General features: G+C 36.3%; 1 protein-coding gene across 2 annotated transcripts; it reads right to left on the minus strand.

The window, feature by feature from the left end:
• Nucleotides 1-250: 250 nt before the first annotated feature.
• Nucleotides 251-11,435, minus strand: ZBTB8OS (zinc finger and BTB domain containing 8 opposite strand). Of its 2 annotated transcripts, XM_003765432.4 has the most exons (7): nucleotides 11,236-11,435; nucleotides 6,806-6,830; nucleotides 6,422-6,543; nucleotides 5,326-5,408; nucleotides 4,342-4,394; nucleotides 2,816-2,852; nucleotides 251-1,575 (listed from the first exon to the last, which is right to left on the minus strand). In XM_003765432.4, the coding sequence occupies exons 1-7, from the start codon at nucleotides 11,330-11,332 to the stop codon at nucleotides 1,489-1,491; spliced, it is 504 nt and encodes a 167-aa protein (XP_003765480.2). In that variant the 5' UTR covers nucleotides 11,333-11,435; the 3' UTR covers nucleotides 251-1,488. The 2 variants fall into 2 exon arrangements, with proteins under 2 accessions (XP_003765480.2, XP_031818155.1); XM_031962295.1 differs by lacking the exon at nucleotides 6,806-6,830 and having other exon boundaries at nucleotides 11,236-11,345.
• Nucleotides 11,436-11,829: the final 394 nt, after the last annotated feature.

Raw genomic sequence — 11,829 nt, forward strand, 5'->3', positions numbered from 1 at the left:
CTTGGTTTAAACCAATCTACATGATTGCTTTCCATCTCCTAGTTTGTCCCCACCAAGGTCATACAGAATTTTAATGTTAGGTTCTTAGAGCTACATGTCACTTGACAGAACGTGATCTCCAGAGTAAGGTCAATATTTGTCCTTGTATCTCTAGCACCTATAAAAGTACTTGGCATATAGTAGGTATGCATAATTTTGCAGAGACCAATGCAAAACCCAGAGAAAAATAATAATCCAACTTTCTTTGTGGTTATCCAATAGAAATCTTTTATTTAAAAAATGACAAATTAGAAAAAAGGTAATTAAGTTCTTTTTTGACAGTTTTGTTTGAAGGTACACAAACTTACATCAGGAAAACTGTGAGTCATTTTTGAAATACAAAGTATCATTTTTGTCAAACATTGTTCTATGTTGCAATGAAGTGGTCACTCTATGTATATAATACATGTTCATTTTTGTAGATCAGGTTTTTCAATCAATAGGCTCTTGCCCCCGTCATGATTAACTCCACTTTCTGCTGAGTCACAGGACAATGCTACTTTTTTATAAAGGTATCCTTTGCATAGCCAAAATCTTCCTTTTAGGTAAATCTTGGCAAATATGAAAATAAGTTATAGCGTTACTCACTGGCCACTTTTAAAGAGAAGTAAGTGTAAACTTAGCAAACTAAAGTTTTTAGTGCAAAGAGAGAAGCTTCAACCAAAATCTTTTCTGCGGTAGAGGTAACAGAGAAAGATCAAGTTTAAAATCTGACTGAAAGCAGTTTCACTGAAAAGGACAGCAACAAGGCTATCATTTGAGTGTAGTTTACCTGGTCACTTGAACCTTTATCAGAGAAGGGTTACATTATTAATTATGACACACACTTAAATATATTTTCCTTCCAGTCTCCAACAATTTATCAATATTCATTTTTAAAGTATTAAGAAGCTATCATATCTTACAATTACCTGCAGGGAAAACAATCTAAAAAAGGAAAAAGGGAAGGAGTCATATTTCAGTGAATTTTCCCAAGAAAAAATCTTTTTATAGTACAACTATAACCATTTCTTTAAAAATGAATACATATGGATTTTGAGACACAGCCATCTCATAGCAGCCCATTATTTAGTTGTTTTATATGTGTAAATTAAAATCATCTCAGCAAATACAAAAAGCAAAATTTGGTGAAATCTATCTGTTCAATAATCCATTTTCAAAAATGGAAAATGTAGAAAAGCCCATAGGGTTAGTATGCTTCTTAGGAAGATTAAATTTCTTCCTACTCTAGCCAAGAATTCATGAATGAAGAAACATACTCAGGCCCTGAATTTTTTTACGTTTGAATAGAGAGAGAAAATAGAATACATCTGTTTCAGTTTCTTAAAAAGAAGGCTAGCTATTCATCTGTCCTTTTTCTTTCTCTCCTTTTTTAGGACAATCACCATGTTTTTCCCCTAAGGGAAAAGAAACAACAGTTCTTCTTCGAAGTCCTTTCATTTCTGTGTTTTAAATGTCAATAATCACAAAAACTTCTGGCTTTTCCTCATCATAGACTTGCATTGCTGAATATGTTATTGCCTTGACTTCAGTACCCTAAAATGGTGATTGGAGACAGAAAAATTTAAATAAAATTTAAATAGAGAAAATGAAATATTATCATAAACCCTGAAAACAACATGGCACAAAGACTAAAAATTTATGTTGCTCTGTTCCTCTTAGCTATTTAACACCTTCTATTGCCTTTCTAAAGCAAGGTAGTATACCAGATAGAGGTCTAGACTTGGGAGTCAGGAATACTTAGTTCAAATCCAGACACTAACTAGCTGTGTAACACTGGGCAAGTCACTTACTCTCCTCCATTTTCCTCATGTATACAATAGGCATAGTAACAGCACCTGCGTTCCAGGGTTCTCATGAGGACTAAAGAACTAATATTTTTAAAACCCTTTGCAACCTCTCAAAGTGTTACATGTTATCTTTAATCATCTCCCTGGTGCTCATCAGAACTTCACTTTTACCACTAATTTAATGGCTGCTGATCAGGTGACAGTTAAGTGACAAAAGTCATCATGAGCATAAGGCTTGTTAGAAGTGGCTTCCACCTGTTTTGGCTTTCATCTATGGCCTTCACAGGCTTGTCCTTTAGGAAGAGAATAGTTTTATAGGTCTGAGTTAAAAGTGACCTACGAAACCTCTGAAAACAATCTAGTCCAATCCTCTCATTTTATAGATATGCAGACTCTGGCTTGGGGCAGGTGAGTTGAAGGGGCTGCTAAGTAACTTGGCTGTTGTCATACAGGTAGTAAACATAAGAGGTAGGATTTGAACCCTGGTCATCTGACCCCAGAGCTGTTACCCTCTCCCTTTAGTCTCAGGAAATAACGTTTGGCATATGATTAAAATCATATTACTCTATTAAAAACTGTACAACAATAACCTTTTTAATCCATACCTGTGATGTCCCTCTACCAATGTGCTAAAAGCATCTAAGCACCTGCTTTGAAGCTTATGGACTTACTCAGAGCTGTGTGGGGGCCTCAAGGTCACCTGACTTTCCGTCAATCACTCAGCCAAGTAGTTTCTAATAAGTGACACTTCTATGAGCTTTAATGTTTATCACATGCTTTACATATATTAGTCATTTACTTCCAGGCAAGTTATATTAATTCTGGGAAAACCTGTCCTCTAGAGTATTCTGTGACTTGCTCATAACAGCTAACAGGGTAGAAATGTTTCATTCAAAATTTTTGACATAACATTAGGAAAGAAAATTTTTATCATGTTTCTCTTGCTCTGGGTAAAAAATGTTTAAGGCTACGGAATTTTTACATACCTGAGGATGCTTGGTCAAAGAAAACTCTTCTCCCCACCTTAAGAAAAATCAAGATATGGTTAAGTCTTGCATAATTTTAGTAATTATTATTGGATTTTTTGTATTTTTATGGTACTTTAGGGTTTGTAAAGCCCTCTACACATATTATTTAATCAGTGAAATTAAATTATTTCATTATTATTTGATCTTCATAATAACACCATGAGGTAGGGGCTACAAGAGGAGGAAAAATGAGCACAGAGAGGTTGAGTGAATTGCTTAGGGTCACACAGCTAGTACGTGTCACTGATGGGGAATAAGGATGTGTACAACACCTACTAGATGCCAGAACTGTGATAAATGCTTTTAATAAATATTTCATTTAATCCTCACAACAACCTAACAGGTAGGTGCTATTATTAATACAGATGAGGAAACCGAGACAAGGCAAACAGACTTGTCAGGGTCTACTAAGTGTCTAAAGTTGCATTTAAACTCAAGTCTTCCTGACTCGATCCAGTGGCACCCAGTTGATGAAATAAGCACTAGGAAAATGGGGCAGCTAGGTGGTGCAATGGATAGAGTACCAACCTTGAAGTCAGATCCTCCTGAATCTGAGTTCAAATCTGGTCTCAGACACTTAAACCTTTCCTAGCTGTGTGACCCTAAGCAAGTACTTCACTTAACCCCAAATGCCTCGAGGTGGAAGGAAGCATTAATTAGATCAATGACCTGCAATTTCAATAACTCAGCACATGAGGTTGGAGGAAGGGGGAAAAGAATAACTGAAGAAGAATTTTAATTTGGAAGGTCCACTGTTCTAATTTTTTTAGGCAATTTGGTCACATAGATCTTTTCTACCAAGCTGAGAGGCACTTCTGAAAACCAAGTGTGCAATACTTGGTTCCGCATAAAGAAGGTATTTGACAAATGCTATTTTGACACACACACATATCTTCTTAATGAGATTTCAAGTGAAAGGGAAATAAATACCTATTGTTATTTATTCTTTGTGTTTATTATCTGGCTTATTCAAGACTCAGTTAAAATCCTATTTCCTACAAAAAGCCTTTTCTGATTGCCCTTAATGTGACTTCATTCTCTCAATTACTTCCAATTTCAGCCTGTCTACAGCTTGTTTATACATACTTGTCCGTAAGCTTTCTCTGCTCAGACTATCAACTTCTTGAGAGCAGAACTATCTATTGCCTTTCTTTGTATCCCCACTGCTTGGCACACAATAAGTACTTAATAAATACTTGTTAACTGACCTAAGATTGGCCTCAAAGAAGAAATATATGAATTTACTTTCCCTCTTCTTTTCAACAGATGAGGACTGATGTTTATAGCTGCAGATTTGATTTGTTTCGTTGAATTACTTTTTCCCCCCTCTTCCTTTTCTGTTTTTTGTTATAAAGGATAGCTCCCCAGTTAAAACAAACAAACAAACAAAAAAAGGTCTTGAGTATTTTGGAGAAGTAATGTGTCATAAGAATAAAAGAGAGCAAGCAAAATAAAAATAAATTTGAAAAAAACCTATTGCTTACCCAATTGAGCGTAATTTGAAGTTTCTTTGGTCAATAGATAGTACTTTCACTTCCTAAGGAGAAAGAATAGAGAAGTAAACCAAACTTGTAAGTAGTAATAAAAAGTATGTTTGCATTACCCAATACCAATTTTTCTAAATAAAAAATGATCAGTCATCAGAATCCTTCCTTCAAATGAAAGGAATTCAAATATTAATTAACTAGGGCAAAGTAACTATATTTCAACAAATTAGAATAATTTCTTTGAATCAACACCTTTATTACATATTTGTATAAAAAGTCTTGATTTAATTTAACTTTAAACAATCTATGGACTACAATTTTGAAATGAGTCAACAGTGCAATATGTAACCATAAAGCTAATGTAATCTTAAGCAGCACTGAGGAGCCCAGTGTCCAGAATTAGGGATGTCATAGTCAATGCTGCACTGGTCAGAACACATCTGGAGTACTGGATTCAATTTTAGGTAGCATATTTTAGGAAGGTTTTTTTTTGAGAAGCAAGAGAGTGCCTACTGAAGGATAACCAAGTAAAGGGCTTTAAGTTTATGGTTTGTGATTAGAAGGAAAAGGGATGTTTAGCTTGAGGAAAATTCAGGAACAGTATAGCTATCATCAAACATTTGGAAGGTGAATATTACAATGTTATATATTTTAAAAAATAATATATATATATATATATATATATATATATAATTAGGAGAATTCGCAACAATGAGTGATAACTACAGAGCTTATCCTAGGCTTAATGTTCAAGAAGCACTTCCTAACAATAAGAGATCTCTAGAACTGAAATGAGGGGCCTGAGGAAATATAGATTACTCCTTCCCTTCCCTAGAGGCATTCTGACTAAGGTTGTGAAGGTATAAAGGAAGATTCTTGTTTAGATTGAACAATATGGCTTCTGAGGCAACTCCAATTCTGAGAGTCTGTGCAGTAGATAAAAAACTCCTCTGCTCAGTAACAGAGAAAATTATTGCTTACCCGTGGTATGAAAAATTCATCAGCACTGAATTTATATAGCCATTCATCCAAAAAGTGAAAGAGAAGAGATTGCAGATCATCTCCTACAAAGTCAAACCACAAATGATTATATATTTGCTGTTTCTCAAATTCAGAAATGATCTTTTCTAGTAAAAAAAAAGCCTGTACCCATTTTATGCTTCTATTTTTCACTTTGCCCATTATATATTTATCATATAGTATGGCATATCGATATATAGGTCATCTTCTTTGCTAGATTATAAATTTCATGAGGGAAAGAATCATTATCTTACCTCAGTCCAGCACAACATATATACTTAGTACATGACTGATGAGTCAACGAATGGATAAAATGAATACTATTTTAATAGTCCTTACATTTTCTATCTTGCATGAAAATCAGGAACAAACTATATATATGTAATGTGAAAGTAGGTTTGGCTAATATTATTGTTACTTATATTGTCAAATTTTCTAACACATTTAATAACATGAAATACTGTACATTTATAGCAATCCCCTCTTTGGAGGATGCGTTTATTCCTAGAAAAAAAGTAAATGGAGTAAAAAAAAGATCTAATGATATCTTTTATTTTATTTTATTTTTTAACCACACATTTTAACATGCCCTGAAGTGAGCATATGAGGAATATCTAGTGTGAGGCTAGAAGTCAGAAAGTTCAAATCTGGCCTCAAGATACATTTCCTAGCTCTGGGATTCTAAGGAAGTCACTTAACTGCTGTCTGCCTCAGTATCCTCAATTATAAAATAGGGATCATAACAGTACATATTTCAAAGGGTTGCTCTGAAGATCAAAGTGAAGGGCTTAGCATAATGTCTGGCACATAATAGATGTTTTAACATTTATTCGCTTCTCCACCCCCAAACTACAAAACTTTTTTGAAACAAAAATCATTAAATGTAACAGACAGAGCAGCCATGTCTAAGAGCACATGCATCTTCTATACCCACAACCTCCCACTCTCCACTAAGAAAAGGGAAATGTGTAATCCCCTGGGTTCTGAAACCAAAATTAGTCACTATATTAAACCCAAATTCAGACACCTTTGTTTTGAAAGAAAAGTGCATTTTTACCTTCAGCTTCCACCTCAACTGTTTGGAGAGGCTCAACAGTTCCTGTATCTGTCATGTAACCAAACATGGCCATTGCGCACTGCTCAAATGCTTCTTCCAATGTATCTCCCCAAGCATGTAACCTATGGAGATGGAATCAAGTCACTCCTGCAAAGAATCACTTTCGGGCAAAGGGACAACAAACCAATATAAGCACAAAAAGACTAACTGCACTGACATTGAATGTTTCAAAACCACCCCTTTCTTATTCCAGAGGAACCAAATTAAGCAGAAGGATTAAAGTAGTCATATACAAAGTCCTCCTTTTTAGTCTCAATTTAATGTAGATTTTCAAGGGAATATATATATAGTGATTTTAAGGCTTCAAATTCCAGTAATACTCACTGTACATCAGCTGTGTGATCCAGATCTAGGGGAGGGAAAAATACTAATGAGATCCTAAATTTGATGTTCACATAAAATACAAAAATTACATCTAGATCATTATTACAAAATTGCTAAACTTTGATGAAGACAACGAAAAATACATTTATATCTCACACTCCAGTATCAATTTGTACAATTATTTTAAAACTTAAAATCTATCTGGCTATATGCTACTTAGTAGCTGTATCTATCAAGCAGCATAATATGGCAGACAGAATTGGCTTGAGACTCAAGAAGACTTGGATGGGTTTAAGCTCCTGTCTCTGCCACATATTGAAGCTAGGGCAAGTCATTAAACCCAGTTCCCCAGGCAACTCTTTAAAACTATAAATTGCTGAGAAGGTGCCAATCTGCAATGATAAAGGAAGTTCTTTACCCAGAGGTCTCTACACTGATGAAATTACAGGTTCAATTTAAAATTGGTATCATTAGATTTAACAAGTCAAATTTGTAATTAAAATAAAGAACAATTCCTAAAGGGAAGAGCAGGAACTCTGATTTCACAGTGATCTGGAGAGTATCTAAGAAATTACTATTACTTAATTAGAAAAATATGCCTAACCAAATCATTTCTTGTCACTAGTAAACAGCAAAAACATAGCAGCGTGTGCCCTAGTTGAATTTCCTCTAACAAGGAAAATTAAATTTTTACTAAGTATCTTTGGGGTACAATGTCATTCAAGGAATTACAATACCACCATGAAAAACAAATGGAAAGCTTTCTCTAAATTTTGCTTTTTCAGATAGCTAGAGACAAAAAAATTTCTCATGAGTAGAAAACAAATCTCATATTTTATAATCTTCATAAAAATATTCAAAGCTAAATTTTACATAGGACTGGTAAATATACACACACATATACATATATGACATACTATATAATTTCTATTGTATCTAAAGGGTTCTGCTCAAAGACAAAACACTGAAGTAGCAATGAAATAAATATTTTATATATTTGTAACAAAGCTTAATGATTACATTCAGAGAAAAGAAGAAAATTTTTTGTTACATTTTCATAACAAAAGAGGGAAGGTAGCAGCATAGTGGGATTGAAAGAACACTGGATTAGGAATTAAGACTTCATTTCTCTTCTCAATTGTCATTAACAACCTGTGTAAATTTGGTTGTTATGTAATTTCTTTATGGTTCAATTTCTTTATATTTAAAAATGGGAATAATACCTTCCCTACACTTCATTGGATTGTTTTGAGGTTCAAATTTGTAATTATCTTTCACATTTGTTCCTTCCTTTCCACCAAACCTCCATTAATTCATCTTTTATAAACCTCAAAATATTATATAATAATAACTGGCATTTAGCTAGATAATTGAGTTATAATCATTATCTAAATTATTATAGTAACTTAGGCTTTTTGCCTCTACTATTCTCCCCGCCACCCCCCACTGGTAGATTTTTTTTGAAAAATGATATTTTAAGAAAATTATTCAATGACTTCTTATTGTCCACAAGATAAAAATCTAAATTCTTTTGGTGATCAATAAATATAATTGATGAAATGAAATTACTGAATAATATTTATGTGGAAAGACTAGTATTATATTTATCTACATCCCATTTTCTTAAGTGTGGTTCAAGATCCAAATGGGCTTGTAACTGAATGTGAAGGTCACAAAATTATGATTATCAGTAAATGTTTGATTTGTATACCTATTTTACACATCTATATACCCAAGGTCATGTAATATAAATTCCTTGCACAAAAAGGGGTCACTGGTGGAAAAAGTTTAAGAAGATCTACACTATACTAAAACTTACTTTGAATCAAAAACAGTACCTCAAAGGAGTAGTAGGATTTTTAGGACAACCTAAAATAAATGGGGACCAAGGTAGATAATTATTCCATTTAGAATGGGAGCACTCTAATGAGGAAATAAAATAGGGCCAGAATGCTGCCTAAATCCTCCATTTGAGAAGGCCAGTCACCTAACTTTACTTTTCTCATGACTTCATGGTCTCTAATCTCATCATTCTGAAAGATTATAACTCTTAAAACTCACATCTCCTTTATCTGGGGTCCATTGCCTCTGTTCCTCTTCTATACACATCTGTACCACAATAGGTGGTATATAGCTTTTGGACTTTTTAGTGGCACAACAAATAGAGCACTGGACTTGGAATCAGGAAGCATCTTCCTGAATTCAAATCTAGCCTCAGAAACTCACTACCTATGTGATCCTGGGCAAGTCACTTAGCCCTGTTTGCCTCAGTTCTTCATCTGGTAATGAGCTAGAGAAGGGAATGTCAAAACACTCCAGTATCTTTGCAGAGAAAACCCTAAATGGGGTCACAAAGAGTTGAATATAACTGAATAACTACAACTGAACTTTTATGCTCTTTCCAGCAAAACTGCTCTAGAGATTACTTTAACCAGCTTTCACCTATTTAAAAATATTGGGAGGAAGGAAACTCACAAACTGGGACTTGTCCTGGGCTAAATACTGAATATTACATGAACTCTATTTCACACTTTCTATACAAGCTTTTACCTGGCTTTTAAGACTCTTCCTTTCCTATCTTTCTCCTATCATTTCCCCAAAGTTACTATTTGCTCTAGTCTGGCTAATTTCCACACTATCACACAAATATGCTAATTTCATTTCCCTGGTTTCAATCACATTGTCTCCCTCAATGGGAATGCTTAATCTTCTCTCAGCTAGTCAAAATCTATACATCCTAACTCATATTCTACCTCTTCTTTAATTCATCTTCTGTGATAACGCTTTTCTGAACTCTTACAGCAACCTACAATTTTAACAAACACTCAATTAGCTGCTTATTACATTGTTCTAATTCTTTCATGCATAATGGTCCTGGATTCCCAACTAGACCTCTTTAAGGAAAAATATCTGGTACAATCCTTTGCATATAGTGGCCATTCAAATACTTGATTCAATTTTTATCTCCTACAATGGACACTAAATAAAATACTTATTGGCTGCCTTTAAATTTACTAAGCAACTTTGCCTACTTTAATACAGTAGAGTGATCCAACAGAAAAATGCTGGATTTGGATTTGGAGTTATAAGAATATTCAAATTCCAAGCTCTGCTGAATCTCTAATACCAGTTTGACTTTAGGCAAGTCACTTAACCCTTCTGGGATCATGTCCTCAAGTGTAAAACGAGAGGATTGGACCAATGACCTTTAAGGTTCCTCCTAATATCAAATCTATGATTCTGTGACTTTTACCCCCTAAAAGAACTTTAAATGTATACAATACATATACATTTATATTTAATATACACTTAAGCTCAACCTTTAAAAACGAAAGGCTGAAAAGGACGAGTTATATAAACATACTCTGCATAACTTAATACACCTAATGGATATAATGTTGCTTGCCTTCTCAATAGATGGGAGGGGCTGGAGGGAAAGAATTTGAAATTTTAAAAATGTCATAAATCAGTGAATAAATAAGGAAAGGACAAAAAAAACTGCAAAGTTGGGACCCAAGTCACCGATAATAATTCATTTATATAGCACTACAAAATCTGAAATTTACTTACAATGACTTTACAGTAAAGAAACTGAGGTTGAGAAAGGTAAATGATTTGCCACAATAAGTTTTCCACAGCTTAGACTTCTGAAAATATATTAAGACTAGTAACACTAATTTCATTCCATCGTATACTCTATGCTAACTATGATTAAAGGGTCACAGAATTTCAGGTAAAAGTGAGGACCAGAAAGATTAAGTGACTTCCTCGAAGTCTCACGGGTAACTTAAGTGGCAGAGAATTATTCACATTCAGGTTCTCTATTTCTGGATCCTATTTCTTTTGCTATAGTCGTTCAAATTCACGGATGAATTAATTTGCCTCCTTCAAGAAGACTCCGATGCCCCAAGGTTAGCTACACAATCTGCTTATTTCTATACCATTTAGAAACTACTTTGCACATCTCCAGGCTTTCCTCTCAACTAGACTGATGAAGTCACGAACGGCAGGGACTCCTAAATGGCCGTAGGGCTGGAAGGGCCCTCGAAGATGAAGAATAACGTAAGTGGAAAAAAATCTGGGGGCAGAGGTAACATGAGAGTGGAAGAAAAGTCCTCCGAGGGTGCTTCTGACGCTAAACCTACGATGCTGGGGTTGACTTTTACGGAGAAGGACGCTGACGCTCACTCGACGGAAGGACTCCACGAAGCTGGGCCGAAATTGCTCGGGAAGGAACCCTGGATCTGGGTGCGTGGTGTGGGGATCCCATCGGGGTTAACTAGGCTTTCTCTGCCCTTCCGGCTACACTCGGTAAAACGGGGATGGGGCGAGAAGCGCTTCCAAGGCGAGTAGTGGAGCAGAGGAGGGACTCGCACCGTGGCTTTCTCACCCGCGGGGAGGACCCAAAATCTGAAAGCCAGCGCACTCACACTCATATTTACGGACGGCCGGGGGGTACTTGGCCTTGATCGCCTTTTGCGCTTCATTCAGGTTGTAGTCCCTCACGTCTTCCCCGTCCTGAGCCATGACTACTACGCCCGAGGCTCCACTTCCGCCCTCCGCCGGCGTGGTTTCCGCCCGGAGTCTCCGCCCCGCGACTAGTGCCCTTAAAGGGGCAGACCTCAATTCTTGCCATTTTCGTTGACTGGATCCTACCTAGCACGTAGTAGTGCTGGCCAATGGGATTAGACGCTAAATTAGCTTCCAGCCCTTACGCTACTGTAGGTCTGAGCGAGGACGCCTTCGCCCTCGAGTAAAGAAGCTGGGGTTCCCTCCGTAAAGGGTCCCGGGTTCCCTCTCCCCTCGATGCAGGGGGATCCTGACTCTCCAGTTTAAGGAGGTGAAAGCCAGAACCTCGGGTGACCCCTAATGGAGCCTAACTTTGGAAAATGGCCGCCTCCCAGGGGAGCTTCGAGCCTCCCCCGCCCCCTGCCCCGCTCACGTGACCGCCAACCGTTTTCCCGGGCGGCCGAGCTGCGCGCGCTCGCTAATCTCGTCAACCCGACCGCGCGGGGAAAGGAGGA

Source organism: Sarcophilus harrisii, chromosome 3, assembly GCF_902635505.1.
Source record: "Sarcophilus harrisii chromosome 3, mSarHar1.11, whole genome shotgun sequence".
Lineage (NCBI taxonomy): Eukaryota > Metazoa > Chordata > Mammalia > Dasyuromorphia > Dasyuridae > Sarcophilus > Sarcophilus harrisii.